Genomic DNA, 14,443 nt, shown 5'->3' on the forward strand with positions numbered 1-14,443 from the left:
AATTTACTTTGGTTACTGCAATAATTGTGAGTTGTATTAGATTAGTGATTTTGAGTTCAAAGTTATTGTTTGCCAATATGTTGCCGCTGCTATAACTATTGTATTTCACACAATCTTCATAAATGCCGTATCAGAAAATTGCTTTTCGTGAATCAATCATGGTCAATTGACCCACTTTAGACTTTACAGAGTTGTATCTCTACAAATACTTCAAAACATCCTTGAGTGATTCATGTCTCCTAACTCCTAAGTATTAAAGGAAAACAAATTAACATATACAAAGATGAAATAATTAAATAAATCAATTAGAGATAACACTATAGTTTCGTTCACTCATTGTCCAAAATTTTCTCGCTCTCTGAAAAACATGGAGCTGATCCGGAAAAGAGAGATGGACGAGTGGGGGAGGGTGTGGGGTGTGGGGTGTGGGTGTGTGGGGTGTGTGGGGGTGTGGGTGGGGATTGGGAATTGGGAATTATGATTTTCATTTATCTTAGTGTGTCTTATTTAAATTGGGTGGGCGGGTTAAATTATCTTAAATAGGTAACCATATTTAAATTGGAAGAAAAAGAAATCTACATAGGCCCCATGTAGGAAAACAAAAGTGGGACATGGCGATCTACCGGATAAGGGTAAATGTAGGGAATAATTGTAAGGCTAAAGATGTCAAGAAAGTATAACGAAGGGCAAATGTAACCCTTTTTGAAGAGTAAGGGAGGGGGGAGAGGGGTAAATATGATCCTAAAGTATAACGAAGGGCAAATGTAACCCTTTTTAACGTTTAAGGGGTAAATATGAACCTAATGTATAACGGTAAGGATATTTTTGATAGAAAAATTAAACGGAGGGTAAATAAGGCCTATTTATAATAGTAGAGGGGCAAATCAGACCATTATCCGAAATGCAAATACTACTACATGCGGTCCCACTTTAATTGCTTTTTCGGCCTTTTTTTGGTGGTCATAATATTTGATTTTTTTCAGATATCAAGAAGGAATTAGCTTATTTTTCTAAGGTTACCCTTAGAGTAAAGAGCCTAAGAGTATTTGTTATATTTTCAATGAATAAATTAAGTTTAATATGGTCAATTTTATTTTTAGTTAATGCTAAAAGGTGGATTTCTTACTATATGTTTATTGTTTTGGAGGTTTGCCCAGGAGTAGAATGTTTTCCGGAGAGAGGAAGTATATACTAAATATGGATACATGTAATGGATGATTCTTTTTTTTGTTAATTTATTCTAAATATTAATATCTGATGATTCTTTTTATTTATTTATTTATTTATTTATTTATAACAGTTAATTTGTGTACATCTCGACTATTTATCCGATATATGTTATCTTTAACCAGTATAAATATTAAATATTTCTTTCGATGAGGTTAATTATTACAGAGTAGATCTATCAGATGTACAGGTTAGAATAAAAGAGTGAATGATCATTCGATTAAAAAGTTGTGACGAAATCTTTGCAAGCTCTAAATTATCTATGAAAACTATGTGATAATTCATAATGGAATAACCTTTTCTTAATAACCTTCGTAATGGAATAACCTGGGGGATAAGTGGATCCAAAATTCATACACGTACACACACAAAAAAAAGAAGCAAACATAGACATCTATAGGTAAATATTTTGATATACTAATTCCGGTTATGTTTCGCCATTTACACTAAATTTTGTATTAGCACACTTGATACTTTCATCCTTGCCCCAAAGTAAAAATTCCAAATAATGCTAAGCATCATTGTAATTTGATCGTTCCAATAATACCCTAAATTTCAATAAATTATAGAAAACACAAATACCCCTAGATTTCAATAAATTTCTACTTATGTAGAAGCGCCCTAACGCAAACAAGAGACCGTCGATTTCCTTGCTTGCCGATCAAGGGCTACTTTAGTCATTTCAGTCTAATTATGTATTGAATTTCTCTATTATGGCCTTATGTCTGATAACGCTATTACTTTTTATAATCTATACACATTTTTTTTTGCTTGTTTAGCCCTACAAATTTCAAAAATATTATTTTCACATAAATTGGAATGTGATTTTCTCTCTCTTCGGTATTCTCAACTTATTCTCCCTCCTGTGATACAAGTTACAACTCCGTTCCTCCATGGAATTTGCGCTACTTTTGCATTCATAGCTTAAATTAATCAACTTCTGTTTGTGGAAGCTCTACCAACTTTTTCACAAGATAAATTGGCGTTTGGGCTTCTTCGCCGCTCCAACTTTGTTGCATCAAGGTAATCGCTTCGATGCTTCGAATCAATTTACTTGACTGTCTATGCTACGAAGCTTCATCTCCGCTCTAGATTTGGTAGGCGTTTGCATTTTAGAGAAAAATTCTGTCTGACTTTGCCCTATTTCGAATTTTCGAATTCTGTCTATGAGTTTTTGCTGCTTCCTTGGAACTGAAGAAAGGGGGAAATTTTACAACGGTGCCTGATTTGAATTTTAGAATTTTCATGGGAATTTATTGTGAAAAATGGATTTTTACGGGAATTTTATTGTGAAGATTGGTATATGAAAATTATTTTTATTATTCTTTGTGGCGGCTAGGGGGTTAGTTACGCTCTTACGACTCTGTGTTTTGAAGATTTTCTGGTATTTGCATCAATACAGTGTGCTTCAATTTCTGATTTTTGGCACAATCTTTTCAACTTTAGTGGTAATGCACTGCATTCGACAAACCTCTAAATCTACGTTTTAAATAATGAAGCTCTAGAATGCAATCATTTTCAAGACTGAATGGGAAAATTGGCTTATTGTGATGAACACTTTTGTTGGTTATTACACATTCACACACGTTAACATAATAGCAAATCTAATAGGGCCAGGGGAAGAGTTGGCTTTCATTAAAAGAATTACATTTTGTTGTTACTGGTATTCCACAGGTGCCTTAATTATCTTCTGATCTTCTTATTGAACTATCTTTTCCAAATGGTTTACATCATTATGGATTACGTTTTTCCTGTCTTCCCTTGGATGGACTGCTTGGTCAGTAAAGTAACAGACATTTAGCTATATACATGGCCAATTTAGTCATTAGTGAAGCCGAAGTCAATGAAGGTACTACTGTGGAGAAATTGAAACCTTTGCTTCACATGAAAGGGAAAATTAACTAAAGAATGAGACTTCTAAGAGGAAGAACAACTTGCTCTGTTCCCTACCAATTCGTGACAAATTTAGCATTATGCTACGAAGAGATTAAGCTAATCCACTTGAACTTACTTAGGAATCTTGAAATGAATTAATTCTATAAAGAGATAGCTTCAAGAAATACTTGTTGCCCTTTGTCCTAATTTCAGGAAGCTTTCAATGTAACACATTGGCTTTGCTTATAACAGGACAAATGGTAAGCCTATCTTGCTTGACTACAATGGTCCTAAGATGCATGAGGATGAGGTTCATTTGCTTGTTGATGTTGTTGTGATTAGAAAACTTGGTGCTTACTGAAACTTCTTTTTGTCAAGTTGATTCTTGCTTAACCCCATACCTCCAGAAATTTTTAAGTAAAATACTATTCATGGCACGATGGAAATCTAAGTTTTTCTGCTGATAAAATATAGGTGTGACATATTCTTGCTGCTTGTCAGGAACTTCACTTTTGTCCTAATGTTGGCATGTACTGTTTTTGATTTACTAGAGTTTCTTAGCTGTGCTAAGGATAGTAAACAACCTCCTTATTATGTAAAAGTTCTCAAATAAGTTAAACTTGTTATAGTGCTATCTAGAATTTTGTTAGAGAACTCAGAGGTATGAATGTCAAAAGCATGTGGATTTTTTCTTTTACCATATGATGTTAGAGACAGAAAAATTGTAAAGTTCACCAAAAATTTTCATAGTGTTTCTGTTATCTTTGACATGTAAAATGAGTCACTGGCTTAGACGAGTACTTTGTGCAGCTTTTTACTTCCTTTTTTTTTACAGTTATTACACATAGAAGTTCCATTTTTCCCGCCTATTGGAGCTCTTCCGAAGCCTTTTGATTATCATTTGGTTATTATTCAAGCCAGTATTGGTGGTTTGGTGTTGCTCTTTGCTTCTTGTGTTAATTGCAAAAGCAATAAATTATAATGGTTAGGCAACCTTTTTATACAGTTTGTTAAGATATACGTTGTTGTGGATGTCAAAATTGACCTTTGTTTTCAGGCATGGATGGTAATTTAAACGATAATGCAACTTTACGTGCTAGGATCAAAGAATTGGAGCGCGGTATGATTTTACACATTCTGCTTTTTGACGTCTTTGTTACTTGTTAGTTATAGTTTATGTAATTCTTGTATTTTTCTGTGTGTATGCGTGTTTGTCTGTGTTATGGCCAGATTAGACTAATATAGTCTCAAGTGTTCTTTGTTGATAAAATATGAAATTTCATTATTAAACACCAACTCACTAAGTGAAAAAGAGTACAAGTTGCTATCTATACAACACGGTAGTTTCTCCTTGCAGCGAAAGATACAAATGAAATAAAAGAGATTGTTCTAATGATGTGCACCAATTACTTGCTTGTTTCACTTGTTAAAACTATTCAATGTTTATTCATTGCTTGTAGATAATAGGTTATAAAGGTGAATCATCTATGAGGACACAAGTACTCTTTGCGGCAGTAGTACAAGTTTTAGGATATATAAGGACAAAGGCGGACTGAGAGTTTGGGAAAGAGGAGGTGGCGGTGGGGGAGGAAGTTGAGAGATCCATCAAATCTTGTATGTAATTGTTTTCAAGAATGAGATATTATAAGTTTACACAGGGATGAAGCAACTAGCTATTGTGGATGTACTATGTTATTAGTATGAGCCGGACACTTCAGATAACGCCTTGCAGCTGTCACATACGGTGCTAAGCCTGAATTGCTCAATATTGAATAGGTGACGAACTCTGTTGAGTAATTGAGTGCCCAAAAGAAGAGTTGAACCCCACTCCAGGCCCTCCTAAGAAAATAGAAGGGACTTACACTCCTGCTAAAATGTATAGATGTATGGATTACTTAATAATCAAAAAGATGTTTAGAATAATTTGAAGCTTACTTGATCAAAAAAAAGTTTGCAATTTCTCAACAGACATTATACGCTTGCTACTTTGATTAGATTATACCAGCATAGTATTATTCATTGTTGAGCTGATTTTGATGACTCCAGAATGGTTCTGTTGTTAAGAATGAACAAAGAACAGTTTTATCTATTCATTCTTCTTCATTCATGCGTGTTCTTCTTCAAGTATGTCGTATTTGTGTTCAGAACCTTTCTAGCTTCTTCGCAGTGCTGTAGGCTGTAAGTGATTATAAGTTGGAAAATTGTGTGTAATCTGATGTATTATGGTTTATTGCTTAGAGCGTGATGAATTGCATAAAGATATTGAACAACTATGCATGCAACAAGCTGGACCTAGCTATATTGGGGTGCCTACTCGTCCTCTTCATAGGTATAATTATTTTTTCTTTTGGGTGTGGTGGGTGGGAGCTAGTCATTTGTATATTTAGGTTGTTTTCCTTTTTATGTTCTCTTTCCTTTTCTTTTCGGAAACAGCCTCTTTACCCCTCCGGGATAGGGGTAAGGTCTGCCGTCTGCGTACACTCTACCCTCCCCAGACCCCACTTCTTGTTGTTGTTTCCTTTCCTTTTCGGGTGGGTGGAAGTGTGGAATATTTTTTTTATGAAATTTTAAAATGGTCTTTTCTTAACCAATTAGGATAGCTGGGTTGGAGCAGGAGACTGAAAACTTGAAAAAGAAACTAGCTGCTTGCACACGAGAAAATCAGAATCTTCAAGAAGAGCTGTCAGAAGCTTATCGCATCAAAGTAAGATTTCCAACTATTTCTTTATGTCATCACAGGAGCGCTCTACTAGCATTCTGACAGATGCACTTTTTCCATCTTCTCTTTGCTAGAGTCAACTGGCTGATCTACACAGTGCAGAAGTTTCCAAGGTCTTCTCTTTGCTCTTCTCCCTTCCCTATCCCCAGGAAAGGAAACAGAAAGCATAAGTATTTGGGTCTGGAGGTGCATCATGTGCTTGTTAATATAATTTTGTGTGTTATATTGCATTGAAGCTATCCTTTCTCTCATTTTGACTGTTAAAACGGCTTCTGTTCGGGGGATGACTCAAATCTCACTATAATTTCTGATTCTTGGAAAGCTAAGAGCTTGCAAATCAGATGTTTTAGATGTTCATTTTTGGTGGATTTGGAGTTAACTAAGTATCAGGAAGTGCATCATAGTCCATAAGATATTTTAACTTGGTCCTTTTTCTATTTTACTTCAGAATATAGAAGCAGAAAAGCAGCTTAAATTTTTCCAAGGTTGTGTTGCTGCTGCATTTGCTGAGCGGGACCATGCCGTAATGGAGGTTGTCAAGATTTCTTTTCCTTCTGAATACTCATTTCCCCTTGGCCACCCCCCCCCCCCCGGCTGCACTCAAAAAAAAAGAAAAATAAAGAAAAAGAGAAACGGTAGGTGTAATTAATACCCTTTACATGTCTATTACTGCTTGGCACTGTTGAAGAATCTGGATTTAAATGTTATGGGAGAACCAGATTTATGCAATTGATGCAGAGAGGTTGCGTTTGCTCACAAACTGTTTAAAATAAATTTATTCACTACTAAAGAACTTGTGAGTGTGAGATTACATCTACATCTCATCCCTCACATGTCTAATTCTTGGAAAGCTTTTGAACATGCTCTGTAACTGTTGCAGGCTGAAAAGGCTAAGGAAAAGGAGGAGCTTGTGTCAAGAGGATTTCATGAACTTCAGCAAAGGTTTTATTTAATTTTTACATGTTAATAGTCATTTGATTTGTCTTGTTCATTAGTTCGAAATGATCTATTTCTCCAGAAGATAAACTAAGTAAATATTATTTTACAAATAAGCACCAAAGTCACACCAGGAACAGAATTGTAAATAAACGATCCTATCATAGATCCATTGGGGTTTTGAAATTATATAAATATGATTCACTCTACGTAATTTATTAAACCAGTTTATGCTTGTAGCTACCCCCGGGGGTTTCAAAATATCTATTCTAAGGCCTACTATCCCCACAAGATATGCGGTTCTAAGGATTTGCTTCTAATTAACATTTATCATGCTGTCAAATGTTCTATTTCCCATTTCACTCCAAGGACCTGCCAATACCATCAAGGGTCTTATCTTCAAAAAACCTTTTTCTAATAATGGATATGTCAGCTTTATCACCTCACCTTTGGAACAGCCAAAGCAAAGCGCAAGAAGGCTCGTTGAATAGCTGCGATAGCACACAAACTAACATTCTTAGGTGTTACCATGAAAGTTCATTATTGGCTGCAGACTAGATTGGACAATGTAGAATAGAAAAGATGTGGATACTGGTGTTTTTGACCTCCTACTGTAGTAGAGAAGCAATGGAGTTATGAACTTAGCAATTTTCTTTTAGTTTAGTGATTTAATTTGGTCGTGAGTAGTCTTTGGGTGTGAAGCTGGCGTATTCCATAATTTCAAGGCTTCGGAACTCTTGCTCTTCTTTTATTCTTCTTTATTCTTGCATTTTGCCACTCCTCCCATTGGCAATTGCGTGCAAAGGAAGTAACTTCTAAAAGGATCTGAACAGTTGATGTTTCTAAGAAGCAACTTCTTTTCCGCTGGACACTTCGATAATGTGCTGCTCTTGTTATCCATAAAAGTTGCAGTTTGGTGAAGTATAGAATTTTTGAACTTTTTGCAGAACCTGACTACTGGGTTTGTAGTTTGGTGAAGTATATGCACTTGTGGGATTATACTGGGTTTGTTGTTGTTGTTGTCTGCAGAACCTGACTACTAAAAAAGAGGTCATAGCCTATTTTTGTAAATTTTATGTTTCCTTCATGAAGATGAATATGGTTTATTTGTAGTCTCCACAAAAATGCCAAATATACAAAACTATCTAAAAAGTTTTTCTGGGAATATATGTAGTGTAGCATAATATTGTCCTTATGTTCCATCTTTGACGCAGGATTGAAGAGCTAAACTGTGAATTACTTGAAGAGAAAATATTGACGGCTACTTTACAGAGTGATTTGGACAGGGAAGAGAGGTTGGATGAGGCTTTCAAGGAGGTACTTAGTTCTAATGCCCTCCGTGTGAATCCATATGCATAATTGTTACAAAACTAAAACATATAAACAGAAGTGTTCATTTCTCTCTGAGTAAGTTTTTGATGAGGTGGTTCTCACTAATCAACATGGTATCAGAGTAAGTAGAGCTCCTTAAGCTTAAGCTTTCGGATGAGATGATCACACAATACAACAATCTCAATCTTCTCCCAAATATGAAAAAATAGATTTTGCTGATATTTCCCTGCACTTCGTACGGCACGGGATGGGCCAAACTTACTCTTTGGAAACATTCCATTTATGTGATTTTTGGACCAAGGAACTTCTCAACAATAAGAAAGAAAACTATGTATTAGATCCCTTTCATTAATGCTAATTGTCCACCCTTTCCAAGTTTGAAGATGTAATATTTTGTACAACAGGTTGTTCATAAGTTCTATGAGATCAGACAGCAATCATTGGAGGATATTGAAGATGTCTCCTGGGAAGACAAATGTGGGTGCCTCCTGCATGATTCGTCTGAAATGTGGACTTTCAGAAATCCTGGGGAAACATCCACCTCGAAGTACATTGTGAGTTCCAGAAAGTTAGCAGTCTCAAAACTTGGATGTTACTGATTATAACTGATTCTTGCTTTATCTCAAATCACTTGAGCCGCTTTCATTTTAGTCTATCCCGAATTACTTCATTCATCCCCGTAATTACAAAGTTTCACTGCCAAAAATCAAACTACAAACTGATGCTCCTTCTTATTTTTAGGCCATATTTCCATCAGACTTACTCGGTTCACAAAATCCAACTGTTATGTTAATCATATTTCTAACTATCTCCAATTTTAATATTCCATTCAACTTTCTCTCTCAATTACTTTCTGCTTAAGGAGATTACGTAAAATGGGTTTGTTTTGATTCTGAATCCATTTTACGTTTGATGTCTAATTTAACTTGATGTTACCTGTTCGCTGAGCATTCTTCTATGTTTGATGTCTACCAGTGTTGTCAAAGGGGCGCATAAAGCGCGCTTAAGCCCTAAAGCGAGGCTCAAAATATGTTGAGTGCTTCGCCTCGCTTTATGGGCACTTTAGTGTCACATCAAGGCTTTAAGGCGTACTTTTCCTTACCAATGAGTGTAATCCTGAAAATACGATATTAAACAATTGATATTTCGCTTTATCGTAATTTTGTTTTTTCAATTTCTTTGTCCATATATTTGCTATTCATGCTTATAATTATTAGTCTTGGACTACATATACATATTTTTACTTTTTCTTCAGTTGCGCCTTTTTTCATTATAGCCCACACATTATTTACGCTTTGCGCTTAAAGCCCCAACGGACCTTAGAGCTTTTTTGCGCTTTTTGCCTTTGATAACACTGATGTCTACCTTGTCAGTTTTCCTTTTGTTTCCCTATTTTTACTTGGGAGCTTACCATTAAATGTTTATTATTAGCGTGAGCTCTTTTCCAAGAAGGTAACACTCCTTGTGGTGGGTATCTTGCTCTTTCATTTAATCATGAGATGAAGAAGTGTGAGTATTGAAAAAGATATTTGCCAAATACTTGCATTACTTCAAAGGCTGGCTATGGAAATACCCCGTATTTGAGTGTGGGAAGCATCATAAAATGCATGGAATTTGGAATTTCATGTCACTAACAAAATTTATTGTGGACTACTGGACTGATTATTTCTTTAGAATTGTTCAAACTTGTCAAAAAGAAATGTTCAAACTTATTATATGATCTTGACTAACGTTCCTCAGACAGAGTGCTCTGGAAGAACAAGTGGAGACACTACGAAAATCTTTGGATAATCTTCAGAACAAGCTACAAATGGTATGTAGTTTCTCATCCTCGATTTGTTCGATTTTGCCGAAACTTCTGGTTCTACTCATTTCTTAATCATTTGATTGTATTCTTCTCTGTTTATTTTTATTTTTACTTGTTTTTGTGTTTTCAGGGTCTTGAAATAGAAAATCACTTGAAGAAGAAAGTGCGTGCCTTGGAAAAGCAGAAAGTATGAACATTGTTACTCTAAAATGGAATATAAGTACCAATTTTGTTAAGATTACTGAAAGGACTGACTGCAGATTCTTTCAGAAGAGAAGCTCAGGGCTCAAATATCGACATTTCACCATTATCATTCTCAGCATAGACTTGATATTACAAGCTTACTTGATGAGGGATTTTCCCATATTAAATCAGCTATGAACATGGTGGAAGAAAAGCTCAAGGGCTGCAGCATGAGCGAGAGAGACTTAAATTCTTCTCAAGTAGATGATTTAAAGTTCAATGAACTTGAATTTCAAGATGTTCGGATAAACAATGATGATGGTTCAGATTTGATCTTTAAGGTAGTTAGTTCTTGTTTTTGCTCTAGACATTTCTACATCTTCACCCTTCCATTTTATTTTGGTAGTGTTCTCTTCTAGGAGTTTTCTTCCATAAGAAGGTTTCTGTTGCACTCAAGTTTCTCAGTTATGCAATAATAATGATGAAGATTCAAGGAGCCAAAGCTATTGTCTTTCTTAGAATGTTATGGTGATAATAACAAATGTATAACATATCTATTAAAGAAAGAAAAGGACTAGACATTGAGATGGTATCGGTTGATTGTACAGATTTTGTGTTCTCAGACCTGTATTTGCGTTAGTAGTTTGTATCGCTACTAATAATTGGGATGGCTTGTACAAACTTCCACTCGTTTTTTGTAGTTTGAAGAAAATGTTTAGTGTGTGGTATTTTGCGTGTTCTGCTGTCAAAGAGATTGGATAAATATTATTTTTGAGTTCGTCTCCTGAGATTTTATAAGTGTTTCTTGGAGTAGGTTCTCTATTTCCTAAAATGGTGTAAACTAAGAGCGTGTTCCCTTAGTGGATTCTCCCTTTTGATTCTGTAAAGTCGATATTACAATCATGAAATGCTTCTGTTGATATCAGCAGTCACGTTGGAGCAGGATGGGCTACTTTGTTTATTATTATTTGGATTAGCTTTATCTGCTTTTGCAATCTAATCTAGCGAGAATGAACCATATAAGTGAGAGGCTTCTGAATAAAATATGCTGTCAACATGTTTCTGAAGTTTCTCTATCTCTACCTGTTGCAGAGGAACGAGCATTGCTTGACAACTACCACTACTGTTGGAAATAGTGATGCTTCTAAAGCCCTTGCTCTGGCACTAAAAGAGAAGGTTTCATAACTGGTGCAGTGAAACTGAGCACTTTCAAATTGTAAATATGTTATAACTGAATCACTTTTTCTTTCCAATTCAGGTTGAAACATTATTACTTCTCTCACAACAAGAAGAAAGACACTTATTGGAGAGGAATGTCAATGCAGCTATGCAGAAAAAAATTGAGGAGCTCCAGAGGAACTTACTACAAGTATTCTGCTGGGTGTTTGCTTCCTTTAATCTACTTTAATCCCCATCTATCACTTTTAACCTATCACTCTTATCACTTTTTTTTAGTAACACACTAACACTGCTAATACACTATGTGTGATCATATTGTGGGGCTTGGAGCGACAAACTGTAAATTGGGCTGATATATGTACGTAATTTTTTAAGGTTACAAATGAGAAGGTCAAAGCTCTCATGGAGTTGGCACAGTTGAAGCGGGACCATCAATTACTGCAAGAGTATGTTTCTATCTCCAGTTAACATTGTGTATGCTAGGAAGAACTTCATTTTCGTCTCCATTGTTTTTCATGGTACACTTCTCTGTCAGAGGAGGATATTAAAAATCTGCCTTCTCACAAAGGTATTATTGTGGAATTTTCCTTCAAAGATTCTTTGTGGGCTTGACCAATCTTTAAGTTTCTGAATGGAAATCATAAGATTGACATGAAGCTGGGCAGGTGTAAAATGACATCTACTATAGCAATAAGCATGGGTTTGCACGGGAAAAATACAAGAAGGCCAGGAGGGTATAGAATGACATCCATTATAGCAATAGTGATGGGTTTGAACAGGAAAAACATGGGAGAGTATATGGAGATGACACTATTGATAGCAATAAGACATGGTTTTGAAACAGTGATGAGAGTTTTAACCTAACAGACTATATCATTGGCCTACATTCTTTTGTTCTGAGCGAGGGTCTATTGGAAACCGCCTCTCTACCTTCAATAGGTAGGGGTAAGGTCTGCGTACACACTACCCTCCCTAGACCCCACCTGTGGGAATATAGTGGGTTTTTTGTTGTTGTTGTTGTTGGCCTACATTTCTCTGTTCTTCAGTTCATGAACACCACCAGCATGTAAATCTGGACTGCTATGTCCTTTCTTCCTTGCTCTACTTCTCAACTTATTTAAAGTTGCTTGTTCAAAATGGTAACTGCTAGATGGCTAAATGTTGTAGGAAAGTTAATCAGGTCTCTAGACAAGGAAAATCTGTTGGTGAGATTACAGTAAAAAGGCCTGTTCAGGAAAAAGATGGAAGATTGAAAAATCTGCTGAAAACTTCTTATTTGAGACGCTGGACTGGCATACAAGATGCAGATGGAAATGATGCTGACATTCATCGAGATTCTGAGGTGATTTATGCTGATAGGAGGCCTGCCAATAGCATGGACTATGCTAGGTATTGTTGAAATTTTGCTGATGCTTCTGTTTTATTTTAAAACTGCTCGACTACTGGTGCTCCTAAAAGGAAATACTGCTACTGAGGAAATATACTTCTTTGGTATCTCATATTTTCTCGTCATTTCTGAGTTACCCTTTTCCAGGATGAAGATAGAGAATGCAACTCTAAAAGAGAGCTTAGAAAGTATGGATCATCTAATTCGTGCAGTTAGGAGGCTTCGTCTTTCACTTTTAAAGGTAGTACTTTTTTCTCCTAGTTTTCACAGAGGACTCAGAGAGAAGCCAATAATTCAACCATTAATATGGTCTGCCTATAGGAGAGATGAATACATAACAAAAACAACGCTTGAAAGTAGCAATTAGAAAAGATATTGCAAGTTCTGGCTTAATCGTTTACATTACATAGCTTAATGGGTTTTTTAGTCAAGTTGAGGTGATGAAGAGGAACAAACTATGTCTTGCTTAATCTCTGTCCTGTAAAGAAGTTCCTCCCGTTTTAACCTTTGCAAGCTGCTTTGATATAGGTTAAGGAGTCAGCTGCATCTGAAGGAACGGAGTACTGCTCCTCGGAGTCGTTGGACACCATCATTAATGAGGCAAATCAGTTAAAAACTGCACTAGGAAGCTCCCTCCCTCTTAGTTGGTCAGCAGAGGCAGATTCAGGATCACTCAGCGAACGTGTTGAGGAGGAGATAGATGTTAATGGACACTCTACCGGTGAAAACATGGACTTTGTTTCTGCTGCTGGATTTGAGATGGTTGAGCTTTTGGTGTTAATTGCGCAGCTATTGAAAGAGGACAAGTGTAGTTGACGCCAAGGATGTATTGGCTGAATTGGAGTAGTGCTGGCTCATATCCGTCCAACCCGCCCAATTAAAAAGGGGTTGGATAATTGACTCATTTAGCGGATCAAATATGGATCATATCCATATAACCCATTATAAAAAAAAAGATAACCAACGGGTCAGAAATGGATTCCATGAGTTTAAACTTTGCAGCAAGTTCCGTTGTTCTCCAAGCTCCTGTAACATCGAAGAAGCAACCAGAAGAATTGGCGTACGAAAAATTACAAGATACTATGTGTTTTCGTTGGTTAACTTTTAACTGTAACTCAGTTTGTTGTCAAGTCTTACTCGTTGCACATAAGGATATTCGTTGGTTGTTCCTTTCTCTTCCGTTTGTTTTTTTTACTGTTTTTTTTTTTTTGGGGGTGGGGGGGGGGGGGGGTGGGGGTAGTTAAAGATTGTAAATTAGTAATTGAGATACATTTTGCTCCGGGAATGCAAATTTATTTGTTATACTTCGTCTAGAATCTAGATTTGAAAAAAAAAAAAACGTCGAATTTTATTTTTTGATGATAAAGTAAATCATCTACAACTTGTAATAGAATAACATATTCTACAACAAATGTATAAAACATATACTCTAAAAAAGGTAAATTTCCTAATAAAGGGAATTCTATTTTGAAACATATCCCATAATTAGCTCATAAAAATTCTTCAATTTATTAATTATTGATTAATACTGTAAATACATTAGGTTACCATTATAACACTATCTCTTACACACTACATCCTCCATAAAAATAGGGACTTCATAAAAATAGTTGCATAATTTCGGATGAAAATTTCTCCATTCTTTCATCCTTATCATCTATAATACAAATACTATATGTTAGTATACAATATACAATATATATATATATATATATATATATATATATATATATATATATATATATATACACACACACACAATATATATATAGTTAATTAACACTTTGCAAAAATACAT

The 14,443-nt window shown here is 35.6% G+C and overlaps 1 protein-coding gene across 7 annotated transcripts; it reads left to right on the plus strand.

The window, feature by feature from the left end:
• The first annotated feature begins 1,998 nt into the window (after positions 1–1,998).
• LOC107797717 (uncharacterized) lies at positions 1,999–13,820 on the plus strand. Of its 7 annotated transcripts, none has more exons than XM_075238203.1 (19): positions 1,999–2,250; positions 3,316–3,362; positions 4,160–4,222; positions 5,341–5,431; positions 5,703–5,806; positions 5,896–5,934; positions 6,270–6,353; positions 6,702–6,763; positions 7,972–8,074; positions 8,494–8,643; positions 9,834–9,902; positions 10,027–10,083; positions 10,157–10,420; positions 11,172–11,255; positions 11,338–11,448; positions 11,634–11,704; positions 12,426–12,647; positions 12,793–12,886; positions 13,174–13,820. In XM_075238203.1, exons 3-19 carry the CDS (start codon positions 4,184–4,186, stop codon positions 13,459–13,461), a joined length of 1,932 nt encoding a protein of 643 aa, XP_075094304.1. In that variant the 5' UTR covers positions 1,999–2,250; positions 3,316–3,362; positions 4,160–4,183; the 3' UTR covers positions 13,462–13,820. The 7 variants fall into 7 exon arrangements, with proteins under 7 accessions (XP_075094304.1, XP_075094303.1, XP_075094301.1 ...); XM_075238202.1 differs by lacking the exon at positions 3,316–3,362 and adding an exon at positions 3,938–4,086; XM_075238200.1 differs by having other exon boundaries at positions 2,000–2,250; positions 5,698–5,806.
• The last annotated feature ends 623 nt before the right edge of the window (positions 13,821–14,443 follow it).

Source organism: Nicotiana tabacum, chromosome 19, assembly GCF_000715075.1.
Source record: "Nicotiana tabacum cultivar K326 chromosome 19, ASM71507v2, whole genome shotgun sequence".
Classification (NCBI taxonomy): Eukaryota; Viridiplantae; Streptophyta; class Magnoliopsida; order Solanales; family Solanaceae; genus Nicotiana; species Nicotiana tabacum.

What these genes read in the sequence shown, in the direction of transcription:
- LOC107797717 (XM_075238200.1), top strand. Translation starts at nt 4,162, where the DNA reads ATGGATGGTAATTTAAACGATAATGCAACTTTACGTGCTAGGATCAAA. An exon ending in CATCCACCTCGAAGTACATT is followed by an intron (nt 8,644 to 9,833) that starts GTGAGTTCCAGA and finishes TTCCTCAGACAG; the next exon opens with AGTGCTCTGGAAGAACAAGT. An exon ending in CTCTGGCACTAAAAGAGAAG is followed by an intron (nt 11,256 to 11,337) that starts GTTTCATAACTG and finishes TTTCCAATTCAG; the next exon opens with GTTGAAACATTATTACTTCT.